The sequence below is a fragment of the Psammomys obesus genome, unplaced genomic scaffold (assembly GCF_907164565.1).
Source record: "Psammomys obesus unplaced genomic scaffold, mPsaObe1.curated_primary_1811, whole genome shotgun sequence".
NCBI classification, from domain to species: domain Eukaryota; kingdom Metazoa; phylum Chordata; class Mammalia; order Rodentia; family Muridae; genus Psammomys; species Psammomys obesus.
This window is the reverse complement of record NW_026596125.1, coordinates 14,927,019-14,941,666: the sequence shown is the minus strand read 5'-3', so window position 1 is coordinate 14,941,666 and position 14,648 is coordinate 14,927,019. Positions and strand designations below refer to the sequence as shown.

The 14,648-nt window shown below is 42.0% G+C and overlaps 2 protein-coding genes across 8 annotated transcripts in view; one reads left to right on the top strand and one right to left on the bottom strand.

Moving 5' to 3' along the window:
* The window catches only part of Zdhhc6 (zinc finger DHHC-type palmitoyltransferase 6), a 21,611-nt gene extending 20,560 nt beyond the window's left edge, over positions 1-1,051 (top strand). For 4 of the 5 annotated variants that reach the window (XM_055591696.1, XM_055591697.1, XM_055591695.1 and 1 more), the window contains one exon: positions 451-1,051. In XM_055591696.1, coding sequence (XP_055447671.1) covers positions 451-554 — 104 coding nt within the window. In that variant the 3' untranslated portion in view covers positions 555-1,051. The remainder of the gene's footprint in view (positions 1-450) is intronic. The other variant, XR_008718338.1, reaches the window with a different exon arrangement.
* Positions 1,052-2,353: 1,302 nt separating this feature from the next.
* The window catches only part of Acsl5 (acyl-CoA synthetase long chain family member 5), a 48,445-nt gene continuing 36,150 nt past the window's right edge, over positions 2,354-14,648 (bottom strand). For all 3 annotated transcript variants that reach the window (XM_055630000.1, XM_055629999.1, XM_055629998.1), the window contains 11 exons: positions 13,872-14,006; positions 11,613-11,747; positions 10,699-10,794; positions 8,065-8,137; positions 7,777-7,865; positions 7,395-7,511; positions 5,337-5,480; positions 4,778-4,879; positions 4,207-4,278; positions 3,530-3,671; positions 2,354-2,622 (listed from right to left, as the gene is read on the bottom strand). In XM_055630000.1, the coding sequence (XP_055485975.1) occupies positions 3,531-3,671; positions 4,207-4,278; positions 4,778-4,879; positions 5,337-5,480; positions 7,395-7,511; positions 7,777-7,865; positions 8,065-8,137; positions 10,699-10,794; positions 11,613-11,747; positions 13,872-14,006 (1,104 nt within the window). In that variant the 3' untranslated portion in view covers positions 2,354-2,622; position 3,530. The remainder of the gene's footprint in view (positions 2,623-3,529; positions 3,672-4,206; positions 4,279-4,777; positions 4,880-5,336; positions 5,481-7,394; positions 7,512-7,776; positions 7,866-8,064; positions 8,138-10,698; positions 10,795-11,612; positions 11,748-13,871; positions 14,007-14,648) is intronic.

Sequence of the window (14,648 nt, the reverse complement as noted above, 5' to 3'; positions counted from 1 at the left end):
GTGACAGCTTAGGTAATTTTGGTATAGAAATTCATATCCTGGGACTACATGACTGTAATCCCAGTACTCAGGAGTAGCAAAGGTTCAAAACTCTCTCAAAAATCAAGAAGAAAAAGAGTTAAGGAAATGGAAAAAGGCTTCGGTAAGGTCATTCTTGGAACATCCTGAAATGGTATGATAGAATCACCTATATCAAGTAATTCCAGCTCCAGTCATGCACCATCTAAACCACACTTGCTCCTTTCCCAGTTGAGGCGATTGGACAAGTATGTATTTTCTAGCTTGGTAGAAACATTTGGAAACCATGTTTTCCCCTGACCTGTGTTGAAAACTAATGAAGGAACAACAGTCTATCTAAGCTTTTCTTCATTTGAAGCAGTAGAACTTGCTCCAAGTAATGTCAACTGGTCCTGCCTGCCTGTTTCACTGTAGCGTCACTTTCTCCCTCAGGTACATCAAGAATAAGAGGGTGGTTTCCTAGAAACTGTGTGGAAAAGTGTCCCTGTGATGGCGAATCAGAACCAGCCCCAGAAGGCGAGAAGAAGACCAGATAGCCACTGTTAAAGTGAGGCCATTAAGTCTTCATTACTTGAAAATTCACACATATTACCTAAGAATTATGCAACGAGCTACTCTGCTTAAGGTATTCTTTTCCTCAAAGATGCCTTAGTGCCATAATTTAAATATTTTTCTTGCCATTTTGAAACGGAAGCCATTCTGCATATGCCTCTGAATTCCTGACCTCTTTCCATTTCTTCCTACTGAAGGAAAGCTGTTCCAGCCAACTGAGCAAATTGTACTTTCTGTAGGATTCCTGTGTGCTGCACACCTGACTTCACCTGCAGGTCTAGTTCCCCTTGGCCAGGAGCATCTGCATGTGGTTATTCTGTTTCTTCCTCAGTTGACATTTCTTTCACAAGATTCTAGAGACTATACAACTTGTCAGATTCAATATAAATTCAAATTTTGTTACTTTTAATAATGCAGATTTTGTCAAATCCAATAAAAGTCAATGGATGTTGTGTAGAAATTATAGTTTTACCTGAAAGTATTTTTGTTTCTTTTGTTGTTTTTCTCTGAGTAAAAAGGTTTATCTTATATCCTTATGAAAACACTGCCCTGTTAACCATGTACAGACTTGGCATCTAGAAAATGAGTCTTAAGACATGACATACTCAGTTCAGTGTATGAGCCCTGTTATTGGTAGGTAGACTTTACTGCTTTACCTCTAGTGAAAATCACTAGACACTGCTTACATTTAATATCAAAACCTGAAGCTTGTGCAAATAGTAGGATCTAAGCTTAAAGGTGAGCTTGCTTAAACAGGTAAGTAGAGCTACAGGAAAAAGTCAGCTTCCCTGGACTTACATAAACTTATCAAGCATTCCTTAATTCTTACGTTCAGGGAACTTCAGGTTTCTAGGCCACCAGGCCTCTAGTAGATAAGAGTAGGCACTTGGGGACTCAGAAGTGAGGTAAGCATGGCTTTACCGTGGGTCTGGAGTTGACAATAAGGAGAAAAGTCGTGTACCTGTGGGAAGTGTCTGTTTTAGCCAGAAACAGCAAGCACACATGCTTTGGTATGCCTGGCATGTTTGAAGACCAGAGAAGCAGCCATTGAGGTCATCTGGAGTGACAAGCATATCGAAAGGGAAGTCAGAGGTGAGAGGGTACTATACCACCAAGCGACCTAAAAGATAGTCCTGCCCTACCTTTCTTTGTGTCAGATACAGACATTGGTTCAGCTTTGCTGAGCTCAGGGTATGGAAAACTATGAATATTTTTGTACAACAGCCAGGCCTGGTGCCACACGTCTTTAATTTCAGCTGGTGGGTCTATGTAGAAAGCTCCAGGCCAGTCAGGGATATAGTGAGACCCTATCTAAAAGAAAAGGAGGTGAAGGAAAAAATGTGAACATGCTTAACAGAGGGGTCCTGCCTTAAAGGTTTGTCGCTCAGTACTGTATATAGGGTAAAAGAAGATGGTCTGTCAGCATACCCCAGTAAATTCCCCAAGTTTGTTGGATGCTACAATTGTCCAAGGACCTAGTAACAATCCCAGGCAGTGTTCATTTAATGTTGAGACAGATTCTCAATATGTAACCCAAACTAGCCCGAGACCTGCACCAAGGCAGCACTCTTGCCTTAGCTTCCTGAATTTGTGGTTGTGGGTATGTGTCACCACACCTAGCTAAAAGGTGATATAACTCAGGGACCCCAGAGAAATGTCTAGTCATCATTTTCAAATCAAATAATTCTAGTGTACAACCAAAATTTTAAAAAACCACCTGAGTTTTCTACATGATTCTTCTACATGATTCTGCATCACAGACCACAAGACAGCAGGCACAAAATAAATATCTGTAATAGTTTATTTCAAAGATTTGACATTTACAAGTAGAGGCACCACATGCTATCTGGCAGTAAGATACTGCAGGGACTGGAGTCCAGGGAGAAAGATCCAGAACTTCCCTCCCAGAAGACAGGCCTGCAGTGCAGGCATCATGCTTGCCCACAGAGCTTTGTTCCCGGTGTGGGAGAGTAGTTCAGTGCTTGCTTCATTGACTGAAAAAAGTTCACTGGACAGAAGTTTCCATTTCTTCCCCACAGCTAGTTCAGCAAACTGTAGGGAACAGACAGTGTCAAAAACTGCCACTGCAGACAACCCTTTAGAGCAACATTCTCTTGTGACACATTATCTGCTATGTTTCAGTATTTCCAACTCAAAAGTCTAACTAGAGAACTTAAGCAATGCTTTGTCACACTTGAGCTTGTTCCTTCAATTAATAAACTGGTGTACACACAAGTATGTCGTTTCTCTCATAAATATGACACCTACTAAGGGTGACAGGTTAAAACTCAAATTAGTGGTTTCTTGGAATAACTGAAAAACATGAATTATAACTTTAAAATCTCTTAATCCGTTAGAACAGTGATTCCCAACTTGTGGTTCATGACCCCTTTGGGGTCACATATCAGATATCCTACATACCAGAATTTTTTTACATTATGATTCATAGCATTAATATAACAGTTATGAAGTAGCAACGAAATAGTGGTTGGGGCTCACCTCAGCCTGAGAAAGTGTACACAATGTTAGGAAGCTTGAGAAGGTACCACTGTATTGGAGGCCTCAGGAAGTGCCGAGCAGCCAGCAATTGGGGGTTTTTATAAACCAAAGGGCACCTACCTAGGGAATCCCCCTAACCCTAGAACTAGTGATCAGTAATCAAAATGACACTGGCATGACAATCATGAGGAAGTGGCACTGAACACAAACTGAGACCCTGAAGAACAGCATGTTGAGAAAGTAGCCCTAAGTTCAAAAATGTTAGCCAAGTCTAAGCTGGGAGAAGTGGGCTTTTCTTCTGGGTCAGAGTCTCACTTTGTAAGTACCTACTGTTTGACAGTTCAGTAGATAACAGGTATGAGGAAAAGACAAGAGGGGTGGTTTTTAATCCATGCTTTGACAAGGCAGCACATGGTAGGTAAGCAGGCTTCTTGGAACCCCTCAGCAGAAAGTACCTTACCCTACTCATGGATACTCTCATAAAGGTTCTTGATTTGGATCTGGAAGAATTTGGCGAGCTCCACTCGTTTTGCTTTCAGTGTCGGTGTCAAAAGCCCATTTTCTATGGAGAATGGCTCTGGGTGAACAAAGATGCTTTTGACCTGGAAGGTGAGCACATGTTGACTTGACTGTTGGCATCTTGTCTGCAGAATGATAAACTGCATAGTTCATGTCACCTCATGAAAAAAGCTGATACAGTGGGACTGTAAAGACACAGACCCATGTCCATTCTGAGAAGGTCTTCTGTAGCCCAGGCTGACCTCAAACTTGCTAGATAGCTAGGCCTGATCTTGAACTTCCGATCCTCCTCCCCCACACCACCTGCCCAGAGCTGAGATTACAGGTGTGTCCCACCACATCCGGTTTATGTGACCCTGGAGATTGATTGAACCCATGCATGCTGGGCAAGCACTCTACCAACTGAGCTGTACTTGACATTTGCATAAACAAAGTAAAAAGAATGAATAATGGACAGCAGAGTGGGTGAAATGCATAACTAACTATAAGCTGTGTGCCATTGTTTGGTAAATCTAAAATTAGTTCCTTGGAAGTTAATGTTTTGAAACCAGTATAGGTGGGAGCTTTAAATAAAACTAGTGGTATTTGAGGGACCAGGATGACATCAGCAGTACAGACCTGCTCAAAGGATTTCAGGCCACCTTCCTTCCCAATTTTCTGCAAGTCTTCCAAAATGGCTTCCTTTACACGCTAAAACACAAAACATCATTTAAACCATGTGTGTCTGAGAAGGGAAGCCATGCAAGAACCAGCTCAAAATGCCTAAAAGATTTGAATAAAATTGAGATACAAAAAGGATATTGAAGCATATTATTTACTTTGCATTTACCAAAGGAAACAAGGAAAAGGAAAGGTAAACCCAAAGCTTACAGGTTCTGTGTAAAAGGCTTTTTTTTTTTTTTTTTGTTCTCTTCCATTTGCTCTCACAAGCAGCATATTACTGCTTTTAAAAAGCCAGGATTTTGTGTTTTAAACTCTAAATTCTATTTTTCAGTCTAATAAAACTAGTAAGTCCATTTAGGGTTCAGTTACCAATCACAGGTGCAGGAATAGTGTCCCTGCATAGAGGAGGTTCAGAAAACCCAGAGATGCCACAGCTGGAAGGGCCTCCTCTGCCACAGCAGGCCATGAGGACACATGCAATGTTTCTGGCCATGCTTAGTTGGGGAACTTTATGAGCCATGCTTACTTGGTTTTGGCACAGTTCTTCAAAGGATCCCTTTACCCCAATCTTGGCTGCAAATGAGGGAAGCGAATCTGGGTCAGGAACCACCACTCCTATCAGGAACGACTGTGGGGAGTAAGCAGGTTGTTTTAATAGATCAGACCTCCAGACTGATTTGGTACTAAGTTTTCCTCACCATACAGTGACCCACTCAGCACTTACTGCAAAGGTGTCCTATCCAAACCTGATTCCTCAAAAAGCAGCAGTTGTCACTAAGCTTAAAGAATCCCTATCTGATCCATGTTGAAATTCGCCATACCCAACCCCCTAAAGGACAGTTTGGGGTCAGGGAAGCTACTCAGAATGGATGTGAAGAGTCCCAAGCACAGTCATGTGAAATCAAAGCTACTTCCTTTAAATAGTGTGTCAATAACTTCAACAAATGATTCCCTGCATGTTTATGATTAAGAATGTAGTTTTATAGTTAGTTTTGTAAGCTGGAGTATCTTATCTGAGCCCACCTTCACAAGTGTCTTATGGCTATGAGAACCAACATAGGCCATCCCTGAAACTGGTGTGTTACCCGTAAGCTCTCCCCATGGACAAAAACTTGCAATACTGGTCTGCTTCTGGTATAAACATTTTCTATCTTCTCTGGAGCAATGTATTCTCCTTGTGCCAACTTGAAAATATTCTTCTTGCGGTCAATGATTTTCAGAGTTCCATTCTGTATGAAGCAGACAAAAGCATCATCAGTGTTTTGAAGCCTTGGAGATGGAATCAGTAGGAAGGCCATAGGTGTTATCCTTATTTAAACCAGTTTCTCTGGAGATTTCTGAGTCTGTTGTTTATCTTTCTTGGCTTTGCAGAAAGTAGAAATGGCTTCCAAAAAGCCTGTCTATGGAAGGCCAACCAGCAAGCCTCAGGGAAAGTCCCACAGGCCTGCTAGGTTATGCAAATGGCTGCCTCATTCAGTGAAGACATTCTGCAGCTCTCCATTTCTAATGTATCTCCAACTACCCCATCCCAAAAACTCTGAAAGATGGGAGGGGTTATCTTTTTCTTAAAATAATGAATGATGTAGCTTTCCCTGCTGTGTTTACTTCCTGTTAAATCCAGGAGCAGGCTAAAACATCTGCATGCTACTAATCAAGCCAGCTAGTAATTGGGCTTGTTAGGACAGAAGCAGGGCACTGACCACCATCACAGGTCATTTGCTCCTTCATTTCCCTAAGGAGTTCATCTTAGGGATTTGAGTTGTAGAATTGGGACAAGGAGCAAACACAATCCACATAAACACACCATAAGTAGGGCTCTCTCCTGAACTAATCAATGAGTTAGACTCAATTCAGACTGAAAGTGGTCAGTAATGAGCAGCCTTTTCTCACCCATGGAAGGGGAGTCATAGCTATTGCCTGCATCCTACTTAGTGCAGGGAACACTGATTAAACAGACTGTTACACCCAGTTGATAAAAGTACATCATAAGGACAGTGTTCTTGGAAATCCATGATCAAGCACTCAGAATCTCTTAAATCTTGAATAATGAGCAAGAAAAGAGTTTGAAGAGGTGGTTACAGCCCCAATCCCCTAACACACAGTAGGTGAAGAAAACCTCTGAAGAAGGAAACCCTTGGAAAAATCCCATTACAGCTTTCAAGTCTCCATCACAACCCATGCTACTGTTTCTTCTCTTAGAAAAACTGATAAGATTTTCAACAAATACTACCAATTGTTCTTCAGCAAGCCAACCTATAGAACAGTCTGCGTCTCCACAGAGTCCTTGAGAGGCAGGCATTAGCCTATGCAAACACATGACTTGGAGATATCCTTTCTCTTAATATATCTCCATGTGTTAATTACAAAGAAACACTCCTTTGTTCTTTCTCATTCCCAATAAAACTTCACATTAGGAAAAGTTGTAGGTACATGAAGCTGTCAAACAATTTCTACCTTTAGAAAAGTAGGAAAAGCCAGGCAGTGGTGGTGAACGCCATTAATCCCAGCACTCCGGAGGTAGAGGCAGATGGATCTCTATGAGTTGGAGGCCAGACTGGTCTACAGAGTGAGTCCAGGACAGCCAGAGCTACACAGGAAAACCCTGTCTCAAAAAAAAAAAAAAAAAAAAAAAAAAAAAAAAAAACCTGTGAAAAGTAGGAAGAAAAGAAAAATATTGAAAAGAATATACACTTATCCACCTCTTTCCTGGAGTAGTCATTTAATGTTTCCCTGAGCTAGTCTTATTCAACTGCAAGGAAACCATGTGAACTCTGAGGTCTAAGAAGATCTAACTTTAAAGCATCTCCTTTGGTTTGTGCCTAGACACATCAGTACCACTACCTGTGGTATATATTATATTTGGCAAGAAATACATCCTGGTGTCTTTGTAACATTGTGGCCAAAATCATGAGAGTGCTCCAGCCTAGACTAGAACACATCTCCCAACTCCCAAACTAGGGTCTTTCAATTAGTACTCTTCTCTCTTTATACTTAGAGGAAACAGTGCAAAAAGAGGCTGCAGACCCATTTCCCTGCAGCTGCCTCAGCTGATTAAGCTCATATTCCTATCCCTCTTGTAACAGGTAGATCCTTCTGCCCTGTCCCACAGCAGACACTCGTGTAAGTGAAGGAGAGATACCCACTGGAAGCCAGCGGCCGATGTCCCCAGTGTGAAGCCAGCCATCCTTGTCCAATGCTTCCTGAGTCTTCTCTGGGTCTTTTAGGTAGCCTTTAAATACATTGTTGCCTTTGATGCAGATCTGTGTACCAGGCAATAAAACGGGGAGACAGTAGAAATGGCTGTTATTTGTACCTTATAAAACATCTTTCAGACCAAATTCACTTGATGGTTTCCTCTGCAGTGTGGAGACTCCTAGTCCCCACTGGAGGAAAGTGCAGCTAGCTCACTGATCTTATATTCCTTCCTAAAAGTTGAGGAGTCAAACCCAAACCAGACCATAGCTTTAGGTTTTGAACTGAGCCTCACCGCTATGATTAGCTGAGTGCCGGGCATAATCTACCCACCTCGCCTTCGTTGTTTACTGAAAAGTAGTTCATGTCAGCCACATCTTCTAGCTTGACAAAATTGCAAGCCACTGGAGTCCCAACATGGCCTAGAACATACCAGACATTCTGAGCTGAGCAACCATAAAACAAGCATGTTTCTAAGATGTTTATGGAACTGACTCTAAGAATGAAAACAGGACCTGCCTTTACCATTGAACACATTCATCCAGAACACCAAAATTATCTAAATCCCTAAACCATGGCTCAGTTAGAAGCCTTCTCCCAACCAGCAGGTGGAAAAGCTACCTGCTGTCCAGTCCCCAGGTGAAGTAATTGAACATCCAGCTGTGCATTCTGTTTGGCCATAAGCTTCAAACACCTGGGAATACAAAGAAGAACTTTAAGACTTAAGATAAAGTATGACTGGCCATGCCTTATGGCCAAGATAGAAAAACAAAAATCGCTTTGGAAAACCTTGAAAGCATACCCAGCTGCTAGTTCTCCACAACTGAGGGCTCATTACAAAACAAAAGCATTCAGAAACACCAAAGTACAGAAACCTACATTAAAAAAAAAAAAGTGGCCTTGTCAAGTAGGTGGGGAATGCAAATTATTCGCTAAGTGATACACAACCCAGTAGCCATTGGACTTAACCCTGGCAATTGAGCACCTCTGAAGGAAATAAGAACACAGTGGTGTGCTTCTTAAGAAGAGTTCCCGCTTTGATAAAGACCAAGGCCTGGCAAACTTTCTACACAGGCAAGACTAAATATTCTCAGCTTTGTAAAACAACTGGTCTCTCTGTCAACAGCTTAACTCTGCCAGTGTGACATAAAAGCAGCCACAGACCATGTATAAATGAATGGGTTTAGCTGAGTTCCAGTAAAAGTTCAACTATAAGGCAGGCAGTAGGGGTAGTTAGTACTATAGTTGCTAACCCTCATATAGAGAAGATAACCTTGACCAAAGAAAGACTGGTGGCAGGAAGCACATTGATAGACTGTTGCAGTCAGAGGTGTGGCCTGGAACTGGCAGGGATGATAGAAGTAAAGACACTGGGAGATGTTTCAGGGAAGGAGTTGGAAACAGAACTTTCTAATAATCTTTGAGGCTGAGGGAAAGAAACGTACTAAGAAGGCCAAGAGGATAACAGCTTCCAAACCCCAAAGACCTGCCACTGACTGGGACCAGTCCCTTCTAATAATGGGTACATGTATGTGGAACAGTCTCTGTAAGGCTGAGCCTCTATCTGTCTTCCATTTTGTTTCTGACACATGGTTAGGTGGATCAGCAAACTTGGTACCCATTTGGTACAGGAGAGAAAATATTCACAGCCAGATCAGTACATTACAGATAAGGCATAAGTGAAAAAAATCGTAAGTCCATAAAACTACCAGAAAATATGGGCAAAGACAGTCTTAAGATGTCAGGGATTAGAAAGGTTTGTAGGAAACTGGGTTCAGTGGCACATGTCTGTAATCCCAGCACGTGGGGAGACTGAGGCAGGAGTCCAGGACAGCCAAGGCTACACAGAGAAACCCTGTCTCCAAAACAAACAAACAAACAAACAAACAAACAAACAAAAAACAAAAAGAAAGGCTTAAAGGAGCTAGAGTGATGGCTTGGAAGTTAAGATCTTCCGGCCACTCTTCCAGAAGATATAGGTTCAATTCTCAGCATTCAAAAACCATCTGTAGATCCAGTCTCAGGGGATCTGACAGCCAGCCTCTGAGGGCAACAGGCATGCATGTGGCAAAGCACCCATATGCATAAAATAAAAGTTTTTATTTGAACAAAAAAGCAACAACAACAAATTTTAAAGGAAAAAAAAAAAAAAAGACCTGTCTCAGCAATTAAAAGCCACAACAGAAAACTTGTACCAATTGGCCTACATATTGAATCAGTCTTTATATAGCTACAAGCAAGGCAAATGAAAATGATAGACCAGGAAATAATGTCTAGCACAGTGGAGATTAATCTTAAGTATATGAAGAATTCTTAGCAATATGCAAGGGAACAAAATCACCCTTTGTCTTCTTTCTGTGAGGAAGCCATAAAGTAATTCATGGAGGAAATACAAGTGGCAGTGAAGAGTGAAGTTTGCCGTTTGTGGTGGTTTGAATAGGTATGGACCCCACACTCAGGTGTTTGGATGTGACACTATTTGGAAGTGTGGCCTTGTTGGAAGAAGTGTGTCACGGTGGCTCTCCTATGCCCAAGCTACTCCCAGTGTGGTACACAGTCTTCTCCCACCTGCAGATCAAGATCAGCAACTCCAGCATCATGTCTGCTTCGATGCCTCCATGTTTCCTGCCATGATAATGGACTAAACCTCAGAAACCGTAAGTCTGCCCCAAATAAATGTTTTTTATTTTCTTTTTATGAGTTACCTTGGTCATGGTCTCTCTTCACAGCAATGAAACCCTAACTAAGACAGTATTAATAAAAGAAACAAGATGGAATGAAGTATTTTGTTTAGTGGCAATTAACTGGCTGAAAAACTTATCATTGGCGAGTATATAGGGAACGGTCCTTTAAGTATTTCCTGAATGTGTATAAAAGACCTGGCCTGGAAGTTTGGCGATGTACATTAACGTGTAATAGGTAAGATGGGTAAAGGCACTTATTTCCAAACCTGAGGATCTAAATTCCATTCTTGGTGAAAGAAGAGAACTAAAATTCTTAAATTGTCCTCTGACTGCCACTCATCTTCTGTGCCGTGTGGGCGGAAGTGTCTATCCATAGTGACTCATTATTTGAGTGCTTTCAATAAGCTGTTGTGAAACCATTAAATGATGCTAACTAACTTCAGTGACTAGAGGCATGAAGGGTCAGGTCAGGTGTTTTATCTAAGATTTAGGGTGACCTTCTCTTTAGTGCTTTTCATTTACAATTTTATTTTTATTTAAATACTCCATTGATGTAAATGTGAAATCTTACCCAACATCCCATTGCAGCCCGGAAGAATGTCAGGACTGGAGTGGAGATGGGGGCGGCTCCAGTGATCATGAGGCGAACCTTCCCACCCAGGCTGCCCTGTTTGGTAGAAACAAAAAGAGCTGCTGAGCCTCTGTTCTTCATTTTTCTCTTCTGTGAAATGGGTGAAATCACATGCCCAGCTGTCCAACCTACTTACTTGACTTGCAAGCACTTACACTACAGCCTGGCACTCACTTAAAATGCCATGTCTAGCATCACCACCGTCCATTCCTGGGAGAACGTGCAGGCTTGTTGTTGTTGTTTAAGTTCTTAATTTATATCACTTACAAACTTAGCAGAACATACTAAGACAACAGTACAGAGTGCTAACACCTACATCCAATCTGCTTTATGCTTTCTCTTTGGTGCAAAGTTTCACAAGAGTCATCTCAAAGGTGACAGTGGGGCTTGGGAGGTGACTTAGTGGGTAAGGCATCTGCTGTGCAAGTGTGAAGACCAGAGTCCAGACACTCAGAACCCAGATAAAGCCAGATGCAGTGCCACCACTCTAAACCCAACTCTCTTCTGTGAAGAGATCGGAGGTGAAAACAAGAGATCCCAAGAAGCTGATAGGCCAGCTAGTAGCCTAGTGTGTGCAGCCTGGAACAGGAGAGACCCTGTCTCAGACAAGGCAGGAGGTGAGACTGATACCTGAAGTTGTCCTTTAAACCCTACACATACACCATGTCACATGCTTCCCCACCACCACCTCCGCCCAAACGCACACATACACTGGAAGGAAAAGAGTACAGAGCAAAAGGTGTGGGCAGAGATGCTCTGCAAAGATCTCCAGTCAGGGTATCACTGGCATCTGAATGGAGAGGAGGAGGGTACTAAGTGTCACAGCCCTGGTGTCTAAGATCTAGTCAACGTACTTGGATCTTTGAAAAGACGAGGTTGTCCCACAGACTGTCCCGCCGAATGATGCCATTTTTCACTTCATTGAATTTGCTGATGATAGCGAGGTTCAACAAGAACTTCTTCAAGGGTGTCTTGGCTTCATTTTGTACCTGGAGGGTGATAAGGCCTCTTGATGGAAACTATAGATGCCTCACAAGGCCATTTAGTAGTAGCCAAGACGGTATCTCCTTGCTTCATAAGAAAGCATCTCACAACTCATGAACTGGCTGGCTTACTGAGGACAAGCCCACAGAGATATGCCCACACCCTGAAACAAGTGAAATTACCACATAATGCAGAGCCCCAAACCTCACAGAAACAACTTTGATAACTGAGATAAGCAAATTTAAAACGTGGCCACCAGTGGTCTAAAAATCAGATAGGAAATCATTCCATGGACGTGATTGCCCTGTGGCTTTTGATTTAATGGTCCAGCGAAAAGTTGAGAAATCTTTCTTTTAAAAATTAGTACCACCTCTTCCTTTCCTCTGCCTTAATGACATTTTCACATCCTCCAAACCTGGAAAATGACCATCTTTACAACAAAAGTCCTTTAGCCAACATCATACGAACTTGAACAGAAATCCTTAATGACATCGTTTTTCCCCTTTGAACTTAAACACTTAATATCAGTTTTCCCAGCTCATGTTATTTTCCTGATTATCATGATCGTGGCATCATAACCACAATCTACCAACCATACTCCTATGAGAAAAACATCTCCATAGACAGTCCACGGGAACCTCTTTATTTTCAAAATTAAAGCCTAAACCCTGAACTCCAACCTTCAGGACCTCTCTGTACTAGATGTTGCACTCGGGGACATTAGAGCTCTTTCCAGTTCTCTCCTGTCATGTGCTTCCATTTACAGGCCTGGAGACAGCCAGGGCTGTTCACCCTCCGTCTCACCATCTGATTCTGAGGGACACTAAATGCTGCCTACATCATGGCAGCATGGCCTGATAGCTCTCTTAATCACAAACTCTTACCTTTAACAATCACATGACTAGCTCTCCTAACCAGTCACTGACAAAAAGCTATGACCAGAAATTCACCTAATAAAATTTCCATTTTATGAAATAAGCTCCAGGTTCAAATTATTTATTAGTAATTAATATTTTTAAATACTTTCTCCCAAAAATAGAAAAGTTCAATAACACAAAAAAACATAACAACTCAATCTAATGATTCCACAGACTGATGAGGAACTGGGAGAATGTTAACATGGTTTCCAATGTCCATACTTCACCTGTGTTCTAGAATACTGTCCACTCTTCCTACAGCTCAGTTTGGCCTCTGGTGAGACTGAAAGCCAATGTCAGAATCTGAGTGGTAACGCCCAATGCACATCAATAATGGTATCTCTTCCTGAGACTCCAGGGCTATGGAATAGCAGACACTATTGCCTGTGTTCAAATCCCAGCTGTTAATGGACAGTTGCAGATACTAGCCAATCTAAAGCTTGGGTGATTTGAACTTAAGATATCAGAAAGACGAAATCCATCATAGACTACTAGGATCATGTCAGAAGCACACATGAGAGTTTGATGGGCACACATAAAAATGGATGGGAAAATACAAATGTAAAGATAATGAGTTCATAGTAATGAAAAAATCACCACTGGCCACTTTTGAGGATTGCTAGGACATAAATTCATTACACCCGTGAGGGGTAAATTAGGGAGAGAATAACAACATTTGTCAGGTCTCTATTGCACAAGGTCAGCTAGGGAGTTTAAAAGAAACAGGGGAGTGGGAATTGGGAAAACCAGCAGTTTGCAACCCCAGTGGGCAGTGCTCACTACAGCCAAAATCGCTGTGTGATAGTTTATTCTGATCCCTTTTCCTTCTTAGCTCTACCTCCTCCTCATCAAAGTTCTGGGAACAAGCAAAGCATGGCTTACTATTGTTAAGTACATGACATATATGGAACATTTACCTCTCTCTGTTACCTCAGCAAAGTTACATTACCAGCACATACAAATCAGAGAAAGAACTTTGCAGGATACTGGTTAAAAACTGAGGTGGTCCCCCAAATCTGAGTGTGGCTCTTCCTCAGATCAGCCATATAATCCAGAAAAAGAGGACATTTCTTATGGCTTCTCACAGTTACAGTCATGACGTAGCTTACATAGATACTCACTGAGGCTTGGATAGGGCTGAAATGAATTCTTGTCATGATACAGTCCCTCAGAGCCTTCTCAGTATAATCCCAACAAAAGCAAGGCTCATACCTTATCATAGACCCTGTTAAGGAGTCGAGGCACTGTGGGAAATACTGTGGGTTTCAAAACCTTCATGTCATCAGGCAGCAACCGGATATCTCCTTGGAAGAACCCAACTTTGCCTCCACAGGAAAATATGACAGCCTGAAACAAGATGAAAGACAAGGCTCAGAGCCATGGATCACTGTAGGCAGGGCTTGTCTCTGATGGAACTGAGAAAGTAAGCTGAAACCCATAGGCACTTTCCTCTGCGTAACACCTGCTTCTGACCAACACAGGTACTCAGGTAGGTCTCTGAGAGGCTCCCCCCAATAAAGGATGTGGCGAAGGTAACAAGAGAGATAACAGACTGTGACACTGTGGGTCCTGCCCTGACAGTTCTGTGTATCAGTCTAAGCTATCATCCTTCATAAGAAACACTCCTCTGTGGCTCTAAGAAAAACTACAGCAAGTTAAAATAGAAAAACATGTCTTCAGTTAAGACCATTCCAGTGTGAGAGATGCTAAAGTCTATGTAAAGTTTTATTAGAATCAGTGTGGCATTTTGCAGAACAACCAGTTGTATACAGGGTGAATGCTCAGCACAAAAGGAGTGAAAAGCCATCCCTACCATAGAACCTGAGGGTTTGAAAAATCAGTGTTTCTTTTGTTTTCAAATCAGCTTCAGAATGACTGGAAATTTTGGAGTCCACTCCCAGAAGGGAAGCACACTGTGCCTGCCTCCTAACAGGTATGAAAATAGCTGGGCCCTGATCTGGATCAAATGTTCCCTGCCTGTCTTCCTAT